General features: G+C 39.7%; 1 protein-coding gene across 1 annotated transcript in view; it reads left to right on the forward strand.

Annotated features, from left to right (window-relative positions):
- The window catches only part of LOC142143179 (putative cation-transporting ATPase 13A4), a 121,166-nt gene that overhangs the window by 73,366 nt on the left and 29,063 nt on the right, over positions 1–18,737 (forward strand). Inside the window, exons 16-22 of the mRNA XM_075200888.1 lie at positions 836–1,024; positions 3,012–3,073; positions 3,996–4,146; positions 4,448–4,522; positions 6,726–6,882; positions 8,263–8,380; positions 10,835–10,959. Coding sequence (XP_075056989.1) covers positions 836–1,024; positions 3,012–3,073; positions 3,996–4,146; positions 4,448–4,522; positions 6,726–6,882; positions 8,263–8,380; positions 10,835–10,959 — 877 coding nt within the window. The remainder of the gene's footprint in view (positions 1–835; positions 1,025–3,011; positions 3,074–3,995; positions 4,147–4,447; positions 4,523–6,725; positions 6,883–8,262; positions 8,381–10,834; positions 10,960–18,737) is intronic.

Genomic DNA, 18,737 nt, shown 5'->3' on the forward strand with positions numbered 1-18,737 from the left:
CCAGCAGGTGCAGCCACGATGAAACACGGGAGAGTTGAGATGAGCTGAAGACTGTAGCGCACGGAGGCAGCGGATAGGAATCAGCTAACAGTCACGATGAAACACAGGAGAGTTGAAGTGGTCTGAAGACTGTAGTGCACGGAGGCAGCGGATAGGAATCAGCTAACAGTCACGATGAAACACAGGAGAGTTGAAGTGGTCTGAAGACTGTAGTGCACGGAGGCAGCGGATAGGAATCAGCTAACAGTCACGATGAAACACAGGAGAGTTGAAGTGGTCTGAAGACTGTAGTGCACGGAGGCAGCGGATAGGAATCAGCTAACAGTCACGATGAAACACAGGAGAGTTGAAGTGGTCTGAAGACTGTAGTGCACGGAGGCAGCGGATAGGAATCAGCTAACAGTCACGATGAAACACAGGAGAGTTGAAGTGGTCTGGAAACCACAGGAGTAGAAGTGGTCTGGAAACCACAGGAATCAGCAGCGCTGAATACACGAGGAAACACAGGAACACCTTCAGAGGCTCATGGGGAATGAGACTCCAAGATCAGGCAACGAGGTATGGACAGCAGGTGCTTTAAATAGGGAGTGTTGCCTGATCAGCCAATTAAGTTAAAGGAACAGGTACTGAAGGTTTTGAAAGGGCTGCGCATGCGCAGACCCTCAGGATGGTGGACGGCCATGGTTCCTAAACACACGGGAAGAAGCACTCACAGTCTGGTGAGTGACAACCCTTTAGCTTACATACATTACGTTTTGTGCTATACAGCATTTTAAATAATATTGTCAGAGCTTATTAATTTAATATGTTTGCATTATTTCCATATATTTCATAGGTTTCAACAAGAGAATTAGTGATCACAACACTTATAATGGCAACTGCTGCTGTCCCTGTCTCCTTGCCTCCAGCTTTGACCATCTGCACCCTCTACTGTCAAACACGATTAAAGAAGAAAGGCATTTTTTGCATCAGCCCTCAGAAGATTGTGTTATGTGGCCAATTAAATGTTGTATGCTTCGATAAAGTAAGTAGACTTACATTTACAATAGCTGTGTGGAATCCTAAAAATAGTTTTGCTATCAGATACAGTAAACCTACTTGCTTTCTTTATTTATGTAAAGTACAGGTGCATAGAAAGAAAACACTTGCTAAATAATGTTATCTATGAATTTACACACCAATTTTAATTGGAGAAATTTTGGGGTTATTTTCTAAAAATTAGAGTTCCTTTTTATAACATTTTATTAGGAGCATCAAACATGAAACAAAAAACAGAAGCAAAATCATATTGAAATAAGGAGTAATTACAAACAAACTTTTGGAACAACACAAGTAGACACACAGTTGTAATGCCCACTTTTAAATTTTAAGTGAAATAATGAGTAAGGAAGAGGGGGACAGAGGGGAGGAGAGTGGAGAGAGGGACCACTCAGGCAACAGAATATCAATAAAGCCATTTGAAGGATACATCAGCCAGATTAGAGTGGAAGCTAAGAGTAGAGATAGGACACGTTCTTAAATTGGGTCCAAGGGAACCATGTTTTGAGAAAGGAGACAGATGAGTTCCATATGATGCTGGTCATATGTTCCATCTCATAAAGATACCAGATCCTCTTCCTAAGGGCAGCAAGGGTGCCCGGATTCTGGTTCCTTCAAGCACTTGAGGTCAAGCAGGTGGGTGGCCTCACTCAGTATGTACCCACTTGCTTTTTTCAGACATAAATCACAAGGGTTAATTACATTGTTCAGTGATATTGTGAGATTACACTGCAGTTCTGATAATAGTTTTATACCCCCACTCCATTACAGACTGCTGGAGCTCCTCCCATTACATTTACATCAAAGATCAAAATGCAGAGAATACAATCAATTGAGCTACTGTGACATTACTGCCCCATGTATGAATCCAATAATCCACACAGCAAGCAAAGCTGTCAGTCACACTGTGTCTACTCTAATCGAGAAGCACTTCGATGCTATCTTGTCAACCTGCTGCAGCTAAATGAAAGATAGCATAGTAGATGTATTTAGTTAAGTGTAAACCCTTGTACATTATTTAGATTAAGCAGTGTAACAACAATATAACCTCACCCCTTAACACACAAACTCTTTTTTAGAACCTTATCTACTCTAAGCATTTTCATTGCCAAAATGGGGCATATAGAAGCAATATTTGTACAGGATAGAAAGGGGCACAATACAGCACTACTGGACCACATAGTAACATTTTTGGGGAAGACCCAAGGCCCCAACTCTGCTGCTCTTTGGCTTTGCTTTGCATGTGTCAGTGCCAGGGATGCTTAAAAGAGACCTCTGCTCTGTATGAGCATATACTTTGGCTGGTGCACACAGAGTGGAGCCAAACGGGGCTTTGCTGCGCATGTGCCAGCCCCCCGCACATGCACAGAAGAACATGGCAGGGCCCTTGACAGGCTGGACTGGCATTGCCGGGCCCCCTCTTCTCTGAACCCATAAAGGCTGCATTCCCTGTAGTGGCAATTTGTCCTCCACTGCAGACTACTATTGTATTTTGTAAATGGATATTATTAGTAGTATGTCTTGCGTGCTTAAAAGTGCAGTACTTGATATATTTATGACTATTTTTATACATGAGTGGTGTGAATCATTGTATAAATGTTACAAATGCTATCCCTCTAATATATAGTGACATGAATATATGAAAATATACTTAAAATATATCCTTATATTTCGTGAGTAGTAAAGTCTGTAGAGCACTGATGCCACAACGTACAATATAACAGTTTATTTGTTCTTGTATGACATGTATGATCAGCCCTAATGTAAAAGGATGATAGAAAATATGACAGAGTTCTGTGACTTCATTAAAACATGATGGTCAAGAAACTCCCCTGTGACTGTTAGTAACCTTTTATTTTTATTATTATATTAGTTACCATAGTCCTAATAATTATTGACATTAGTATAGTAGGTTTCACTTAGCTGAAAACTATAGCAGCAAAAGGGCTAATCATCGCTTTACTGTAACCCAGACAGGTACCTTAACAGAAGATGGCTTAGACTTGTGGGGTATTGTTCCTTCTGAAGGAAAACGGTAGGTTTGATGAGAGCCATAATATTGTTCTGTTGAATTTCTATCTTTAGAAATTGAGTCTCCTATCACTCATATTATCCAATTTTAAGGATCTGTGATTTCATTAAGCATCACCATATTAAAAATACTGGCACCGTGGGAGATATTTACTAAAGTTCAGTTTTGCAAAACTACATGGTAGTTTTATGTGTTTTCAAAACACTGGTTCTGAAACCGTCACCCAAAAAATACAGATTCCAGAAAGTATGTAGCTGTGGCTTGCAAAACTACACACAAAACCCCCAGAAAAATGGCACACATGTTAAACCTGGTTCTGATAGGCGAGACAGCATCTGTCCATTTCAAAACAGATGGGAGACAATTTTGACTTTTTTATTATGGGGCCTACAATTATTTATTTATTAAAGAGGGGAAAATTAATTTAGACTTTAATTAAGGGTAGAATATAAATTTAGACTTTTATTAAGGGGGGAATATTAATTTAGACTTTTATTAAGGGGGAATATAAATTTTTGACTTTTATTGATATTTTATTATGGATGCAATAATATTTGTACTTATAATGGGGCAGTAGTTAGTATTTCATAATATTGGCACCGTTTATAATGCACACTTATGGCACTAAAAGTGCCAGCTGTCACCGCTATATTTAGTAGGAAAGTGAAAGGGATGTGAAGGGTAAGGCAGGTATATCTTTAATCTTACTTTATACAAGTTAGCTGAATTTTCCAGCGAATAAATATATATACTAAAATATGTTTTTACGCTGAAAAGCAACAGAAAAACAAATAACAATGATTTGCAAATAATATTTTTCTATGAATGAAAGAAGGACTTAAACCAAATTATTTTTGAGTTCTCATTTACTGAACATTTAACCATTTTCTTGTATACACTAACTCATTGCTCAATTGCCCATCAGTTTTGAAGAAGTCCACTCTATTAAACCTGGCTGTACTTTACCTTGGAGTCCTTTGATTGGAGCAATGGCAAGTTGCCATTCATTGGTTTTAATGGATGGAAAGATACATGGAGATCCACTGGAAATTAAAATGTTTGAAGGAACAAGCTGGGTAATATTTATTCATACACACACACATTTACATGACCAAATAAAGTTTGCTTAACTACACATATATACATCACTATTGTGCTTTTTGGCCTCATCATGGATCATTCTCTAGCATTGCATTTAAATGCAACATTTAAACTGAACACCATCAACCAATCAGCAGTTAGGGTTCATCTGTGTAGTACAAGTTAGAAAATAAAGAAAAGTGCCCGATTGGGTGCTAAGGTTTAGTGCAAATGTTGCATCTTAATACAATGCTAGTTAATAGTACCTATTATTATAACTTTTTTTTTGTCTCTTAGGTACTTGAAGAATGCATGGCACATGAGAAGTCTAGCTCATGTACAATTGTTACACCTGGAGTACCGGCACAATTGGTAGGTTGTCTAGGAACTTGATGATCCCTTAAACACGTGCCTTACACAAAGATCATGGTAGATGAAGTGTGTTGGTTCATTTAGGGTTTAGCTATAGAGATAATAAGCCAATGTAATTCAAGACTTTCTCAATTAACATATTATTGTGCTACTCACAGAATTTCAGCCCTTCAAAGGCAGAGATTATACATATTGCATACGTCATGATCTCATTTGTCTTTATCGGATAAGATCTCTGCCTATCTATTGCAATTTGCGTATCCAGCTATGTACCTATTAGTCTACAATAGCTACAGTTCTTGTGGCAAGTCTACAAACAGCCAGTCCTACACATATATTCCAAGGCAAAGTTGTCCCCATATATGGTATAGATCAGAGATACAGAGGTGTTACATGCAGCTCTCCATCTGTTTTGAAACTAGAAGTACCAGAACTTCTGCCAGTCATAAGATGGCAAAGCATGCCAGACTTTTATTTCCATAGCAGCTGGAGAATCACAGGTGGCAAATACCTGGTCTCAAGAGGTCTTTACAGCATGGCAAGGCGCAGTAAAATTTTTATGTCTATGTTTCACTCCTTTTCTGCTCACCTGACATGAAAGCAGGAACAGATATCGCCCTACAGAATCTTGTCACTGTGTTGATCCTTATTCACTAACAACTCCAAACTGTGCACCAATTCTGTGGTCTGCTTGTTATTTGGGATCTTTTTGGCTCCTGTGGCTCTATGATGGGATTAGGTATAGGTGCAAAACACTGGTCACCACCAAGTAATTCAGAGTTTGAAACATATGTCTTAAATAAAACAACAACCCTTCTCCCCAAAGGGAGTATTAGCTCACTTTTCCATGTTATCAAGTGGACAGCTAGGCTGCTTATCACTTTGCTGTAGTGGCTTAAGACAATGATACGTAGTCATTGCATTGCTGAGGTTCCATCCTCAACACAGTCACTCTCTCTCTCTTTATATCACATGACTCTCCTGAGCACCTGTCTGTTGGAATTCAGCTCTCATAAGCAGACCTCTTGTCTGTCTCTAACTGATCCTTCCTCTGAGCTCCTACAGCAGGATACTCCATTTACCCACATTGAGCTGTCTACTGAGCTGCAGATGTGTTTGGTCACAACCCTTTTCAGTCCTTTTAGAGAGGCTTTCGAACTCATAGGCATTAATAGGTTGTAAACTACTGTCATCTAGCCTATAATTATCATATGGTGTATAGGAATAAGCTTACATCTAAAATTAAAGGTGAGTTATACAGTTTGAATGTCAAATCTGCTCCAAGCACTAAGAACAGTATGCTAGTAATTTTAGTAATGGACACATTGAAAGTTTAAAATATTCAAAACATTTCCTTTATTTACTTACTATATACATGAATTAGTCACTGCTTTGCTTCATTTTGACTGTTAAACCTGTGGAGTTACATTCCTGATAATAGATGATAATTTTTTTTAAGGTTATAACACAATTTCTATTAGGGATGTGCACCGGCCACTTTTGGTGGCTCGTGTTTTGTGTTTTGGATTCGGACTTGCTTGAGGTTTTTGGTTCGGATTTGTTTCGCAAAACACCTGACAAAAGGTTTTGGTTCGGATTTAAGGTTTTGGATTCAGATTTATTTTGAAAAAAACATAAAAAGTGTTAAAATCAAGTTTTTGGGTTTATTTTCACTCCTACGCTATTATTAACATCAATAACATTCAATAACAATCATTTCCACTGATTCCCAGTCTATTCTGCAGAATCAGTGAACTTTGTAATATTGCAGTACCAATGGACTTATACTGCAGGATTGTTTTTGGATATTTTTTTAAATTTCTTTTTTTTATAATTATTTTTTTTATAACTTCTTTTGGACTGAGCACAGCACAAGATATAGCAGGACAGAGGACCACCTAACACAACCTACCTCTACCCTGATCAATGCCCGAGTGAAGATGGCGGCGGCTAGCAGGGAATTTATAGAGTACGAGTATCGCGAGATCTGACAGCGGGATTATGACTCAGAGCCTCAGTTTCCGTTTTGCAATTGGCGGGAATACCCGGATCTGTCTCGGATCCGGCTCGGATCGGCAACGTTCGGGTGGGCTCGGATTTCAGATATCCGAGCCCGCTCATCTCTATTTTCTATGTTGCACTGTATTAACAAACATATTCCTAAGGATTGTTACATTGAATATTGTTTTTTTTTTTTCTGAAGGTACCAGTCAAAGGACTCTGCATTCTGCACCAGTTTCCCTTCTCTTCCAGTCTTCAGCGCATGTCTGTTATTACCAAGACATTAGAATTACCCAAATTCATAGTGTTTATGAAGGGAGCTCCAGAGGTTGTGGTTAATTTCTGCAAGCAAGAAACAGGTATTAAAATTAAATGCAGTGACTCCAAGCTGTTCATTTTACATTACAAATCAGGCATGAAATTATACCATTACATGTTTTAACTTTAGTTAGCAATGTCAGTCCAAATTTGCATTCAGTGCTGTCCAGTTGGCTAAATGGCTACAAATAAATCTCTTAGAGGCCACAGATAAATGTATACCAAGAGTATATATAGTTGAATTCTAAATGGGTTTTGAAACAGCTATTATTTAAATGACACTGCTGCTATTTTGCTGACTGAATTTGTGATAGTTTTATTAGATTAAACACTGCAGTTTCATTGTTGGGCACTTGTGATTAGCTGAGGTATGTGAAGACATTGGTATTGAGTTCTACTTGTATATAAACAGATTCAAATCTAGCCCTATAAAGGTAGAGTCTCAAGCAACAACATAAAAGCAATTTAAAAAAATTGGTGCCTGTAGTTTACGATGGTTGTATACACATAAATGTAGAGGGGCGGTGGGGTGGGCATACCAGGTATACTAATTATCATAACAGAAAACTTCATAAAACATAAGCATGTAAAAAGAGCTATTGTGGATTTTGGAATATATATATGTGCAGAGGGGAGGCAAGCAACCTTCTATATCACAAATACTTAATGGTCTTCTATACTAATTAAAAAACCTCTTGTGCTGCCATTTCTAGTACTGAAGAAGAATATACAACATTTATTTCATACAGACTAGTGTGATTTATAGATGTTTGCAGGGCAGGATATTTAAATATTAATATTATCTTTTATTTATATAGTGCCAACGTATTGCTCAACACTTTACAACCAAGCAGTGTTAATTATTCAAATTAGTCCCTGTCCCAGTGGACCTTATAATCTAATATCCCTACCACATGCACATATATGCAAACACACACTAAGGACAATAGACCTACCAGGGTATTTTAGTATAGTGGGAGGAAAACCATACAAGCTCATGGAGAACATGCAGTGTTTACTCAGGTAATACCATGGTGGAAATAAAACACAAGACCCGAGTATTGCAAGGCAGAAATACAAACCACGTTGATAACATACAGAATGTGTGAACATTTTGGTAAAGCGCAAGCAATGACCTCCCCAACCTCCTTAGAAGATTAATCTGCATGTCCTGTAGACAGTGGTTACTTTATTGGGTACCAAGGAATACTCCCAAAGAAGTGGCACAGCATTGTTTTGGTAGAATATGAGCAAGCAAAAAAGAGAATCCAGGATGTATTTCTGCGATTAAATTTTAAAGATTTAATCTCAAAAATACATTGCTACAGCCTGTCATTTCTGTTGTATTTGGTCTCCACCTTTTTCTGAAATGTGTAATGTGTAACTCTATTTTTAAATCTGTTGAATTCTTTTTCACATAGTGCCAAACAATTTTTCATACACACTCAACCACTATACGATGCAAGGTTTCCGTGTCATTGGAATAGCATATAAAAACTTTGAATTAAATGAAAATGTTAAAGTGGAGACATTAAAAAGGTAAGAAAAAGTAAATGTTTTTTTTAATACCCATACATAAATAGTAGTGGGGCTCCTCTAGCTACAGATATTCTGGTGAACCCATATTTCATACAAGTACAATGCAGCGGATTCTATCCAACATTCTTAATATTTATACATAACAGGCTGCAATCAAGTGAATAATCATGTTAAGGATATGAGTTATGGCAAGATTGGCCTAATCCATTGGACTGAGCAGCTTGATTACTTCTAGCTCCAGGCCATGATTATCCAATAGGCTAACTAGGGAGCAAGGCTGTAGGGGGGGGGGGGGGAGTGCAAATTTGTGACAGAGCGAGGTATAAACTGAAATTATTTTTAAAATATAAGAGAATAGTTGTTCTCTCAAGTAAAAAGAAAACATGAAAGAAAAATGGAGTAAGATTTGAATTTTGCCGTATTCCCCTGGTAAAGGCTGAAGACAATGAGTCACCCTTAGATGTGCGCGTGAGAATAAGGAAGTAAGAGAGACATGGATGGGGACATGATGGGGACAGGCACAGGAGTGACACCTCCCTCCTCGTCCACCCTCAATAGTGTTCATTCATGCCTTCGTTCTGCTATGCAGTGATGATTTTAATGCAAACAAAATGAGTGACAAAGATTGGCATTACCCTTTTATAAAGCCAATTGTAGCTGAGTTTAGAAAACACGGAAATGTAAATATCGGTGGGGGTGGAAGGAATAGTTTGTTTTTACCTACTGCATATTAGCCACTGTGTGGAACAAGAGGGGGCGCTACAAGCATATTAGCCTAGGACAGCCTAAACCCTTGATAAGGCCCTGTTCAGCTCCTGTTACGAACCGCGGCTCCCCGACGGGCCGCCGCGGCTCGCTTCCGGTCTTCTCAGACGCTCCGACCGTCTCCATTATGACCGGGGTGTCACTTCCGCCTCTGACGTCCCGGTTGCCTAGGCAACAACCGGGACGCTGTAATCCAGAGGCCGCAGCGCCCGCCCAGCGGGCTGACACCCGGACACAGATCAGCAAGGAAAGGTAGGGTTGTTATATATATCTGTAGACTCTTATGGGAGTCTTATATATTTACTGTATTGGTACTGGCTTGGTTTTTGTCAGCATTGTGTCAGTGCAGAGTCATACAGTGGGAGGGGTTTCTGTTATCATGATTCCTATTGGCCCTTCTTGCTACTTAAGGCAGTGAGGACTGAGCCTCATTGCCAGTTATAGCTTCCTGTTTAGCTAGACTCCTGTTCCTGTTTCCCTGCTCCTGTGCTTATTCTATTATTGGATTTCCCGTGTATGACCCCTGGCTTGTTTTTGGACTTTGTTGTATTGCCTGTGAGCCCTGACTTCGGCTCGTTTTCTGATATCCCTGTCTGCTGCTGGCCCTTGACCTTTTGCCTGGATCTCACATCGCTGTGTTCTACTATGCTGCCTCAGGGTTCTCCCCAGTCAGTGCACACTACACGACCCTCCGTTCGTCTGCAGCCAAGTCTGTCCCCACCACTAGGGGCTCCAGCGAACACCAGACATCGGAGCAGATTCCGGGTTCTGTCGTGCTGACTGAAGGAGTTCCTAACAGCTCCATTTAGAGATCATGTCAAATAGAGCTAATTGATATGTTTCAGGTAGTACACACAATATAAAGAAATATAACTGCAAAAAAATACAAATTTTTGCAGTGTTCATTCCTGTACTCAGTGTGTACATAGAGATCAATTACCTCTATTCCACTTGATATTAACATAATGGGGCAGCATGTTGGCACAGTGGGTAGCATAGCATCACTGCGCTGTGTTATTTTAACCAGGGCCAGTGGTCGAAGTGGAAATTTAGAAGTAGCGGTATGAAAAATGTAATGGGAATGTAAGTAAATTAAATGTAATCATTTTACAATGATGGCAGTAGGAGAAGTGGCGATATGGCCTATCACCGTATATAAACCCCCACATTCACCACTGACCAGGGACCTATTTATGTGGAGTTTGTATGTTTTCCCCATGTTTATGCCAGTTTCCTCCAGGTGCTCTAGTTTCCTCCCACAGACGAAAAAAGAGCAAATAAGACTGTCACTCATACTCTGTTCACTGGATAATGTAAAATAGAGAAGCACATCCCTTCTAGCATTGTGCGAGTGTGCTGGACATTTTTAGTTCAGAGTAAACACTACAGTTTTATTGATCTTAGTAATATGTAGACTTTGATATAGTGAATTTACATGATTGTTAACGTCCTGCTATCCCACTGCCCTTTCCCCTCTTCTCACCAAAAATAACAATTCAGTAATGTAATATTTATTATTCAGATTGGTAACAACAGTCATTAATATATAGTTTTGACAAATTGGGGGTTGCATTGGGAATTCACTTCTATATATAATCACCAGTCCAGAAAAAAGTTTCTAAGGTGTCTATTACACGTTAGCAACTAAAATGAAAGATTAAGCATCATTATTCATGTATGTATTTCCAGAGAAGAGGTGGAGCATGACCTTTTGTTTCTTGGATTTTTGATCATGGGAAATAAACTCAAGGCTGAAACTAAACCTGTGATTCACGAACTAAAAGCTGCAAACATAAGAACAATCATGTTAACAGGTATGATACATTTCAAAAGTACGTTTTTCTACAATCCAATACTGAAGTTCTAAATCTCTCTCTCTCTCTCTCTCTCTTTCTCTCCCTCATATTATTCTGTACTTGTAAATTTGCATTTTGTACTATGTGGTGTTATAGGGGTAGGACCAAGATCACTTACGGCAAAATTCCACCTGCAAATTTCATAGAATTTTGTGGCTAAATGTTGAACGAGGCAAATATTTCAGTACTGTTTTGAAAATTTTTCTCATCTCGGCATGGGCAATGGAGGTTAATAAATGTATCCACTGAACAATTTGTGTTGTAGAAGAATAATTCTACAAAACGATTTTGCATAATTTCTTCTTCCTTTGGTAAAGATTAAGAAAGTATACAGGACACAGCAGATGAATGTGTGCAGTGCATGTATGTGAATGTGGGTTTTTTATGCATACATTGATACTAGAGATGTGCGGGCTCTGTTTCCCGAAAACCGAGCCCAAACGAACTTAGGGTATACGGCTCGGAACTTGCAAGCTTTCAGGCATAGAAACTAAGCAAAACATCATCACTGTCTCGTCGGATCTCGTGAGATTTAGATTGTTTAGATAACGTTAGATAACGCCCGAAACGTATCTACGTCACCATTTCACAGAGAGACAGAGAAGGGATAGCAGCGTCTTTGATATGGTCTAGTGTAGTTAGGCAGGGTTAGTATAGTGATAGTCTCAAGTCACATTGCCAGTGCCACAGTTCACTCACAATTAGGAGGAGTGGCATTTTGCATTTTCTTTATAAAAATGTAATAGGCTGGTATTGTTCTTTACTCTCAAATTGTACTGTGCCAGAGCTCGCCCACAAGAAGCAGAGTGGGCATTTTGCTTATTCTATTTATAAAAATGTAATAGGCTGGTATTGTTCTTTACACTCAAATTGTACTGTGCCCGAGCTATGGATTCCCATCAGTCCCCAGAAGACCAGGATCACCAAGCAACTGCTGGCACCAGTCGTGATGATGATAATAATAATAATCCCTCTACCTCTACATAATCTGCTAAAACCTTTCTTAAAGTGCATAGTGTTTGTAAGTCAGGGAAACAAAAATGTAAGAAAACACCTTTTACCTCAGTAAAGAAAAAAATCACCTTTACTCAAGGCCAAGTTAAGTGGCGAAAAAAAAAAATGCCAACATGCAATTCTACACACGCACTGGCAAGGAAAGATTCAGGCTTTTCACCTTACTTTAGGAAGGGTGGGGTACGCGTTTTTGGTGCAGAATATTCCGACACAGAGAACTCCTACAATTAAAAGACGAATCTGTAAAAAAACGATGTAAATAAAAGCAGACTTACCTGTATACCGAAGTTGCAGCTGTCCGATTGGCGCAGGATGCTGACCACAAGTGAGTCCGACTACTGAAGTGTCCGTCAGGAGCCTTTAACGTCAGTGCGACTTCTATTCCTTTTAATTTAAAGCAGCAATATCAAACTCCGCAGGTTAAGTGTTAAAACACTTAATAAAACATTGCCGCTTTAAATTAAAAGGAATAGAAGTCGCACAGACGTTAAAGGCTCCTGACGGGCAATTCAGTAATCGGACTCACTTGTGGTCAACATCCTGCGCCAATCGGACAGCTGCAACTTCGGTATATAGGTAAGTCTGCTTCTCTTGACATCGTTTTTTTACAGATTCGTCTTTTAATTGTAGGAGTTCTCAATGGCATTATGGTGGTAATCTTAAAAGCGATTACCACCCCTTTAGGAGTGCTAGTTCTGCAAATGTACTTCAGACATCTTCTTGTAAGGTCAGTGATAACGATGGAAGACCTTGTCATTCTGACTACAAAAGTGGTGCCAGAATACTTCTAAGTGTGAAAGCAGAGCTGGAAGAAAGGCCTTACAAGAAAATGTTGGTTCTGATCCAGATATGACACAAATACCTGAGGAGAGTCTTGACCTTTTTGATACAGTACTCACAAAGAAGCCACCTGTCAGCATATGTTCTGATGTGTGCATGAGCAGGCCAAGTGTAGCCGGCGATACCCAAATTGAGGATGCTATTTTGGAATTGCAAGAGGATGAGGGGGATATTTCTGTTGCTGATGACGGCGCTAATGAGGATGTTGATGACGATGATGTTGTTTGTGTATGTCCTGTACCGGTGGAAGCAGTTGTTGCCAGTGATAGCAAGAAGCCCAATGTCATGCCTGAGCAGAAGACAAAAAAATCCACCTCTTATGTCTGGAATTATTTTTACCCAAATCCTGACAACAGCTGTGTAGCCATATGTAGCATATGTAAATCCACAGTCAGTCGAGGTAGGGACATAAACCATTTAGGAACCTCATCCATGTTACGCCATTTGAAGAGAGTTCATGGGAAGCTTTTGGGAAAATCCAAAATTTATTCCCACAAAATAACAACAATCAGTCCAGCATCAGCTAGCTCCCTGCTCTCATCTAGATCACGGCCCCTGCAATTGACACCGACAACATCATCCTCATCAATATCCTCATTAGCGATCGGAGTTAGTCCTGCATCCAAGCCGCTTAGGCTACATGACTCCTCCCCTAACCAGGATTCCTGTGAAGATTTTGTGACCGTTAGGCGTACTGCTACTGCTGCTGGTCCTGCTGCTGGGGGTGAATCTTCCTCCCATAAGCAGCCCAAGAAGAAGACCACTAGTACTTTACAACAATTAACTGTGAAACAATCTTTTGCAAGAGGAAGCAAGTTTGACAGCAGTCACCCAGTGGCAAAGCGGATCACAGACGCCATGGCGACTATGCTGGTGTTAGATCTGCGTCCAATATCCACTATTAACGTAGCTCGTTTTTCACAGTTAATTTAGGTCTTGTGTCCCCGTTGGCAAATTCCATCACGACACCATTTTTCGAAAAAAGCTATTCCTCAAATTTACCAGAACATTCATAAAAATGTAATAATTGGGCTCCAAAATGCCATTCTACCCACTGTACACTTAACTACAGATATGTGGACAAGTGGAAGTAGGCAAACAAGAGATTATATGACTGTGACCACCCACTGGTTTGGCAATTCGCCTTCACAAGCAGGAACAGCAACAGCATGTACACCACTTCGTAACATTTCTCACAGGCAGGCCACTCTTTGTATCACCGGCTTCACTAACAGGCATACAGCTGATAATTTGTTAAGAAAACTAAGGGATGTCATTGATACATGGCTTATGCCACTTTGACTCTCTTCAGGATATGTCATTTCTGATAACGCCACCAATATTGTGCGAGCATTACAGCTGGGTGAATTCCATCACATTACCTGTTTTGCTCACACAATAAATTTGGTGGTGCAGAGTTTCTTGAAAAATAACTCTGAGGTGCAGGAGATGCTTTTGGTGGCCCGTAAAATTTCATTACATTTTCGGCATTCTGCCACAGCATGTAGGAAATTGTAGCAACTCCAAGAACAATTTAATTTGCCCTGCCACCAACTTAAGCAAGCGGTGTTAACAAGGTGGAATTTCACCCTGTATATGCTTCAGAGGATGGAGGAACAGCACAAAGCCATACAAGCATATTGCACAAGCCATGACATTGGGAAAGGAGGGGGAATGTATTTCAGTCTTGCACAGTGGAGAATCCTTTCTGTGTTGTGCAAGGTGCTAAAACCATTTCAAGTTGTGACGTGTGAAGTGAGTTCAGACACTGCTAGCTTGAGCCAAGTCATACCCTTAATTCGACTTTTGAAAAAGCAGCTGGAGAAACTGAAGGAGGAGATGAAAGAAAGCAATTCCGCAAAAGTATGTTGGCCTTGTAGATCAAATACTTAATTCGCTTCGCAATGATCCAAGAGTTAATAAAATCTTGAAGTCGGATCACTATGTTTTGGAGACTGTGTTTGATCCTAGGTTTAAGACCTACGTAGATTCTTTGCTTCCAACTTACCGAGATCTGAAGATATGCAAGTAGCTCCTGGTCAGCAAGTTGACTGCTCAAGTGGTCCGTGGCTTGACGGCGTCTCCTCCTTCAGTTGCTCAGGCAGCTGCTGCTCGTAAGAAATTGCACTTTTCAAAGAGAAGCAGAGATGACGTAGGTGGTAGACCAGAACAGTTTAAAACCTGGTCTGGTTTGAAAGAATTTAGCAAAAAAAGTGAGACCTCGGCCATAACTTCATCCGATTCTACTATTAACATGCAAAGGATGGTGGAGGATTATTTTCAAGAGTTCACTAAAATCGACATGTCAGACAGTCCCTTTCCATATTGGGAGGAAAAACAAGCAATTTGGAAACCCATGTACAAACTCGCTATTCAATACCCAAGCTGCCCACCCTCCAGTGTGTACTCAGAAAGAGTTTTCAGCACAGCCGGGAACCTTGTCAATGATCGACGTAGGGGGTAACTGCCTAAAAATGTGGAAAATATGATGTTCATCAAAATTAACTACATCTTACATGAGGAAGGCCTTTACCGGCAAATACATCCAACTACTGAGACTTCTGTAATGGCGGATTCCAGCGGAGATTAATTAATAGTCTGTGATGATGATGTACACACTGATGAGGATGATGCTGAAGATGATGACGACAACATCTTGACAGTGTAGACTTCATTTGACAGCACAGTTGGTCTAACCTGCCTTTAGGGCATTGATAGCTGGTTTAGTGGGGGCCCAAACAAACCAAGCACTTCAGCCACCAAACCAAGCACTTCAGCCACAAAAGTGGCAGCCCTTGTCACTGAAGTGCTTGGTTTGTTAAAGTGTGCATGTCCTTTGTAAGATCCAACATATGGGTGGGTAGGAGGGCCCAAAGACAATTCCATCTTGCACCATTAATCTTTCCTGTCACTGATGTGTGTTTCTGCCACTACTCTAACAAGCCCATTGTTAGCTTGTTTAGGGAGGGCCATGTTGGTCTTGCACTTCAGTCACAAAAGTGACACTCCTTGTGGATGAACTGCTTGGCTTGATAAAGTGTGCATGTCCTTTTTAAGATCCAAGATAAGGGTGGGTGGGAGGCCACAAGGACAATTCCATCTTGTATTACTTTTCTATTGTGCGTTTGTGACACTGCTGTGTGGCACTGTTTTCTAGATGTGATATAAACTGCAGTGTGTTTGTGTCGTTGCTCTGTCGCTTAACATCCAGCCAGCTCGCTGCAGTATTTGGTTGAAAGTGTTTGAAAAGCATATTGTGACCTGTGAGATGGTAAACATTGAATGGAAATGACTGGAAAATAGTGTTAGTGAGGTTAATAATAATAATGTAGGTACAAAATAATACCTAAATTATGTGATTTTAGCCCAAAAAATAGAATTTTGTAACAAATAGTGACACCCTTTTTCGAGAAAAGCTATTCCTCAACTGTACCAGAACATTCGTAACAATGTAATAATTGGGATTCAAAACCAAAACACTGGGGTCAGTGAGCATCTCTAATTGATACGTATGTTAATACGTATGTGTGTCCGTTTCTTTTCCTATAGTATGTGTTTATATGTGGCAGTGTTATCTAGACTATATACTAACACTGTTAGGGTTATTTACATGCGCAAAATGGATAAGACGTAGTGCAAAATCAGTTTTATTCCAGGTGTGTGGATCAATTCACACCAGTTTGCTGAGATTTCCGTCAAAGCGCATAGGTTGGGTGAGGGTGTTCCTTGCTAGGTACAAAGTATGGGAGCTGGTGCAGCAGTACAAAAATAAGATGGGATTTTAGGGTTGTTTCTTGCTGTGCTGTACAGTGCATGGCCATTTTCACTTGGCAAAAAGACTTAAATTGTCACCAGTTCAGAAAAGGTCAATCCACATTTTATGGTTTGTATGAATACTAAATCCCTTTTAAAAAGGTTCTTGGATACAATCAAGCAATTGTTGCCTACATGAAAATCCCAATTTGAAATGTTAGTTCTTTGAAGCAATTACTTTGTCCCGAGCAGTAAAATCACAGGGAAATAAAAGCTAAAAGTCCATGTTGCTGAATACTGAAACAAATCGTGGATATGATGTATTCTTAAACTTCACATAGTCATTCATATACTAAAAATCATCCACACAATCTTTAATGCTCTAGTATTTCTCATATGATTTCACTTAAACAGATAAATGCAATCTTTTATACTATTTCTTAAGCAAGTAGGCACACAAGCCTACGAGTGGAAGGGGCTGACCAGTGCTTTCTGAACAAACCATAAAGTGGTAGGGATCGGTACCATCCTTATTATAACTATGATTTTCTTTAAAGGTGCTTTAAACTTCAGAGTGATGGCGGGTTAACATCACTCTTCTTTCTCTAGGAAGTTACTTCTCTGGGGGTGCCAGTTGGATACAAGAGGAGTATCTAGAGAAATGATAGCCAGTTGCTGTTTGGTGACATATCACAGCCACTTAATCATGACTTTAGAAGTTTAGACCCCTCCTCCAACCCAGTGGGAAAACTTCTTTAAGTCCGCTTGTTAAAAATGTTTTTTATCTAAGCAACAGCACTTTACTTCTTTGCTTGTAACTATGGTCATTGGAGATGCTAACATGTTTTAAAACTGCTTCTCAAAACAGTTTAATCTGAACTGTAGTTCGAAAATCTGAAGAAAATTTTCGAAATTTCGGAACACTAAAAAACTCAAGCTAAATTCAAGCAAAGTAAAGCTTAATGGATATATTTTGACAGTTTCCTAGTGCGAACAGCAAATCTCGAAGGCATACCTCAAACTTTAAACGTCCAATGCAAGTGGTGAATCCAGAATGTGATCTGCCTCAAAATAAATTTGTACTGCGAATGTATTCGTGACCGTTTTGAACCAGTGGAATTCGATCGAATCTTAACTGGTTAAAATTTCTAAAATCTCTAATGGCCAGCTATTCTAACAGTCTTGTAGTTGTAGTGAATAAATCAATCTCTTTTAACAGTTCTAAAATTTTAAATATCAACTTGAAATACATAAGTGCCCGGTTCGAATTCGTGTGAAAGGTGGTGGTGTCTATAGCACATAATAAGATATTAGTAAACTGCAGTAGAAGGATGACAGAATCAGACTGGTATGGGATCACAACCTTAGCACCAGTTTTCATGTACATATACTTTGATTTTTTACTTACATGTAATGGAAGTATTTTAGGGAGCTCCCACAAAAACTCCCTAGTTTTGCACCACTGTGTCTAGAAGTCCACCCAGCACACATCAATGTATAAAGCTGCTCCTCCACTCTAGGGAGATTCTTCTACAATCTAGTTTGTGCCTAGGTATCTAAACAGTAGAAAAGTCCAACCACCTACAACTTTAGATGAACTCTTTCATCTAAGATACTACCCATTTTAGCCCAATTTATAGCTTATATTAATCATGAGAGTGGAAGGACATTGGTACTGTGTGTGTGAAACTTTATATCACTTGCTCAGAGTACATCTAGAAATATACTTCTCTGATGAAGAGCAGCATGGAGTCTATAAACAGGCCCAATTAAGAGTAAAGGAGAAGGCTTGAAGATCATCAATTGTGAGCTGGAGCAAAATTGAAGGGATTTTTGGAAAGGAACTGCCACCATAAATGTATATCCTCCACCCCTTTACCTCATTATACTACTTTATCTATTTTATCTGTTTTTTGCACTGCTCTGCAACACAAGTTGGCTCTGTACTCTTATTTTATACTACAGTGGGCACAACTTCATTGAGCTCAGGTCCCCCTCTTTGTCTGTGCAATCCACTGCTTCTGCCACAAACACAGCCATCCTGCTCTGTAAACCTATGTGCTTCAGCAGAAATCTAGGTGCACTTAACGATTTGCGAGTGCTACGCATCCAAAGCTGCTTTTGTACTT

The sequence above is a fragment of the Mixophyes fleayi genome, chromosome 3 (assembly GCF_038048845.1).
Source record: "Mixophyes fleayi isolate aMixFle1 chromosome 3, aMixFle1.hap1, whole genome shotgun sequence".
Lineage (NCBI taxonomy): Eukaryota > Metazoa > Chordata > Amphibia > Anura > Limnodynastidae > Mixophyes > Mixophyes fleayi.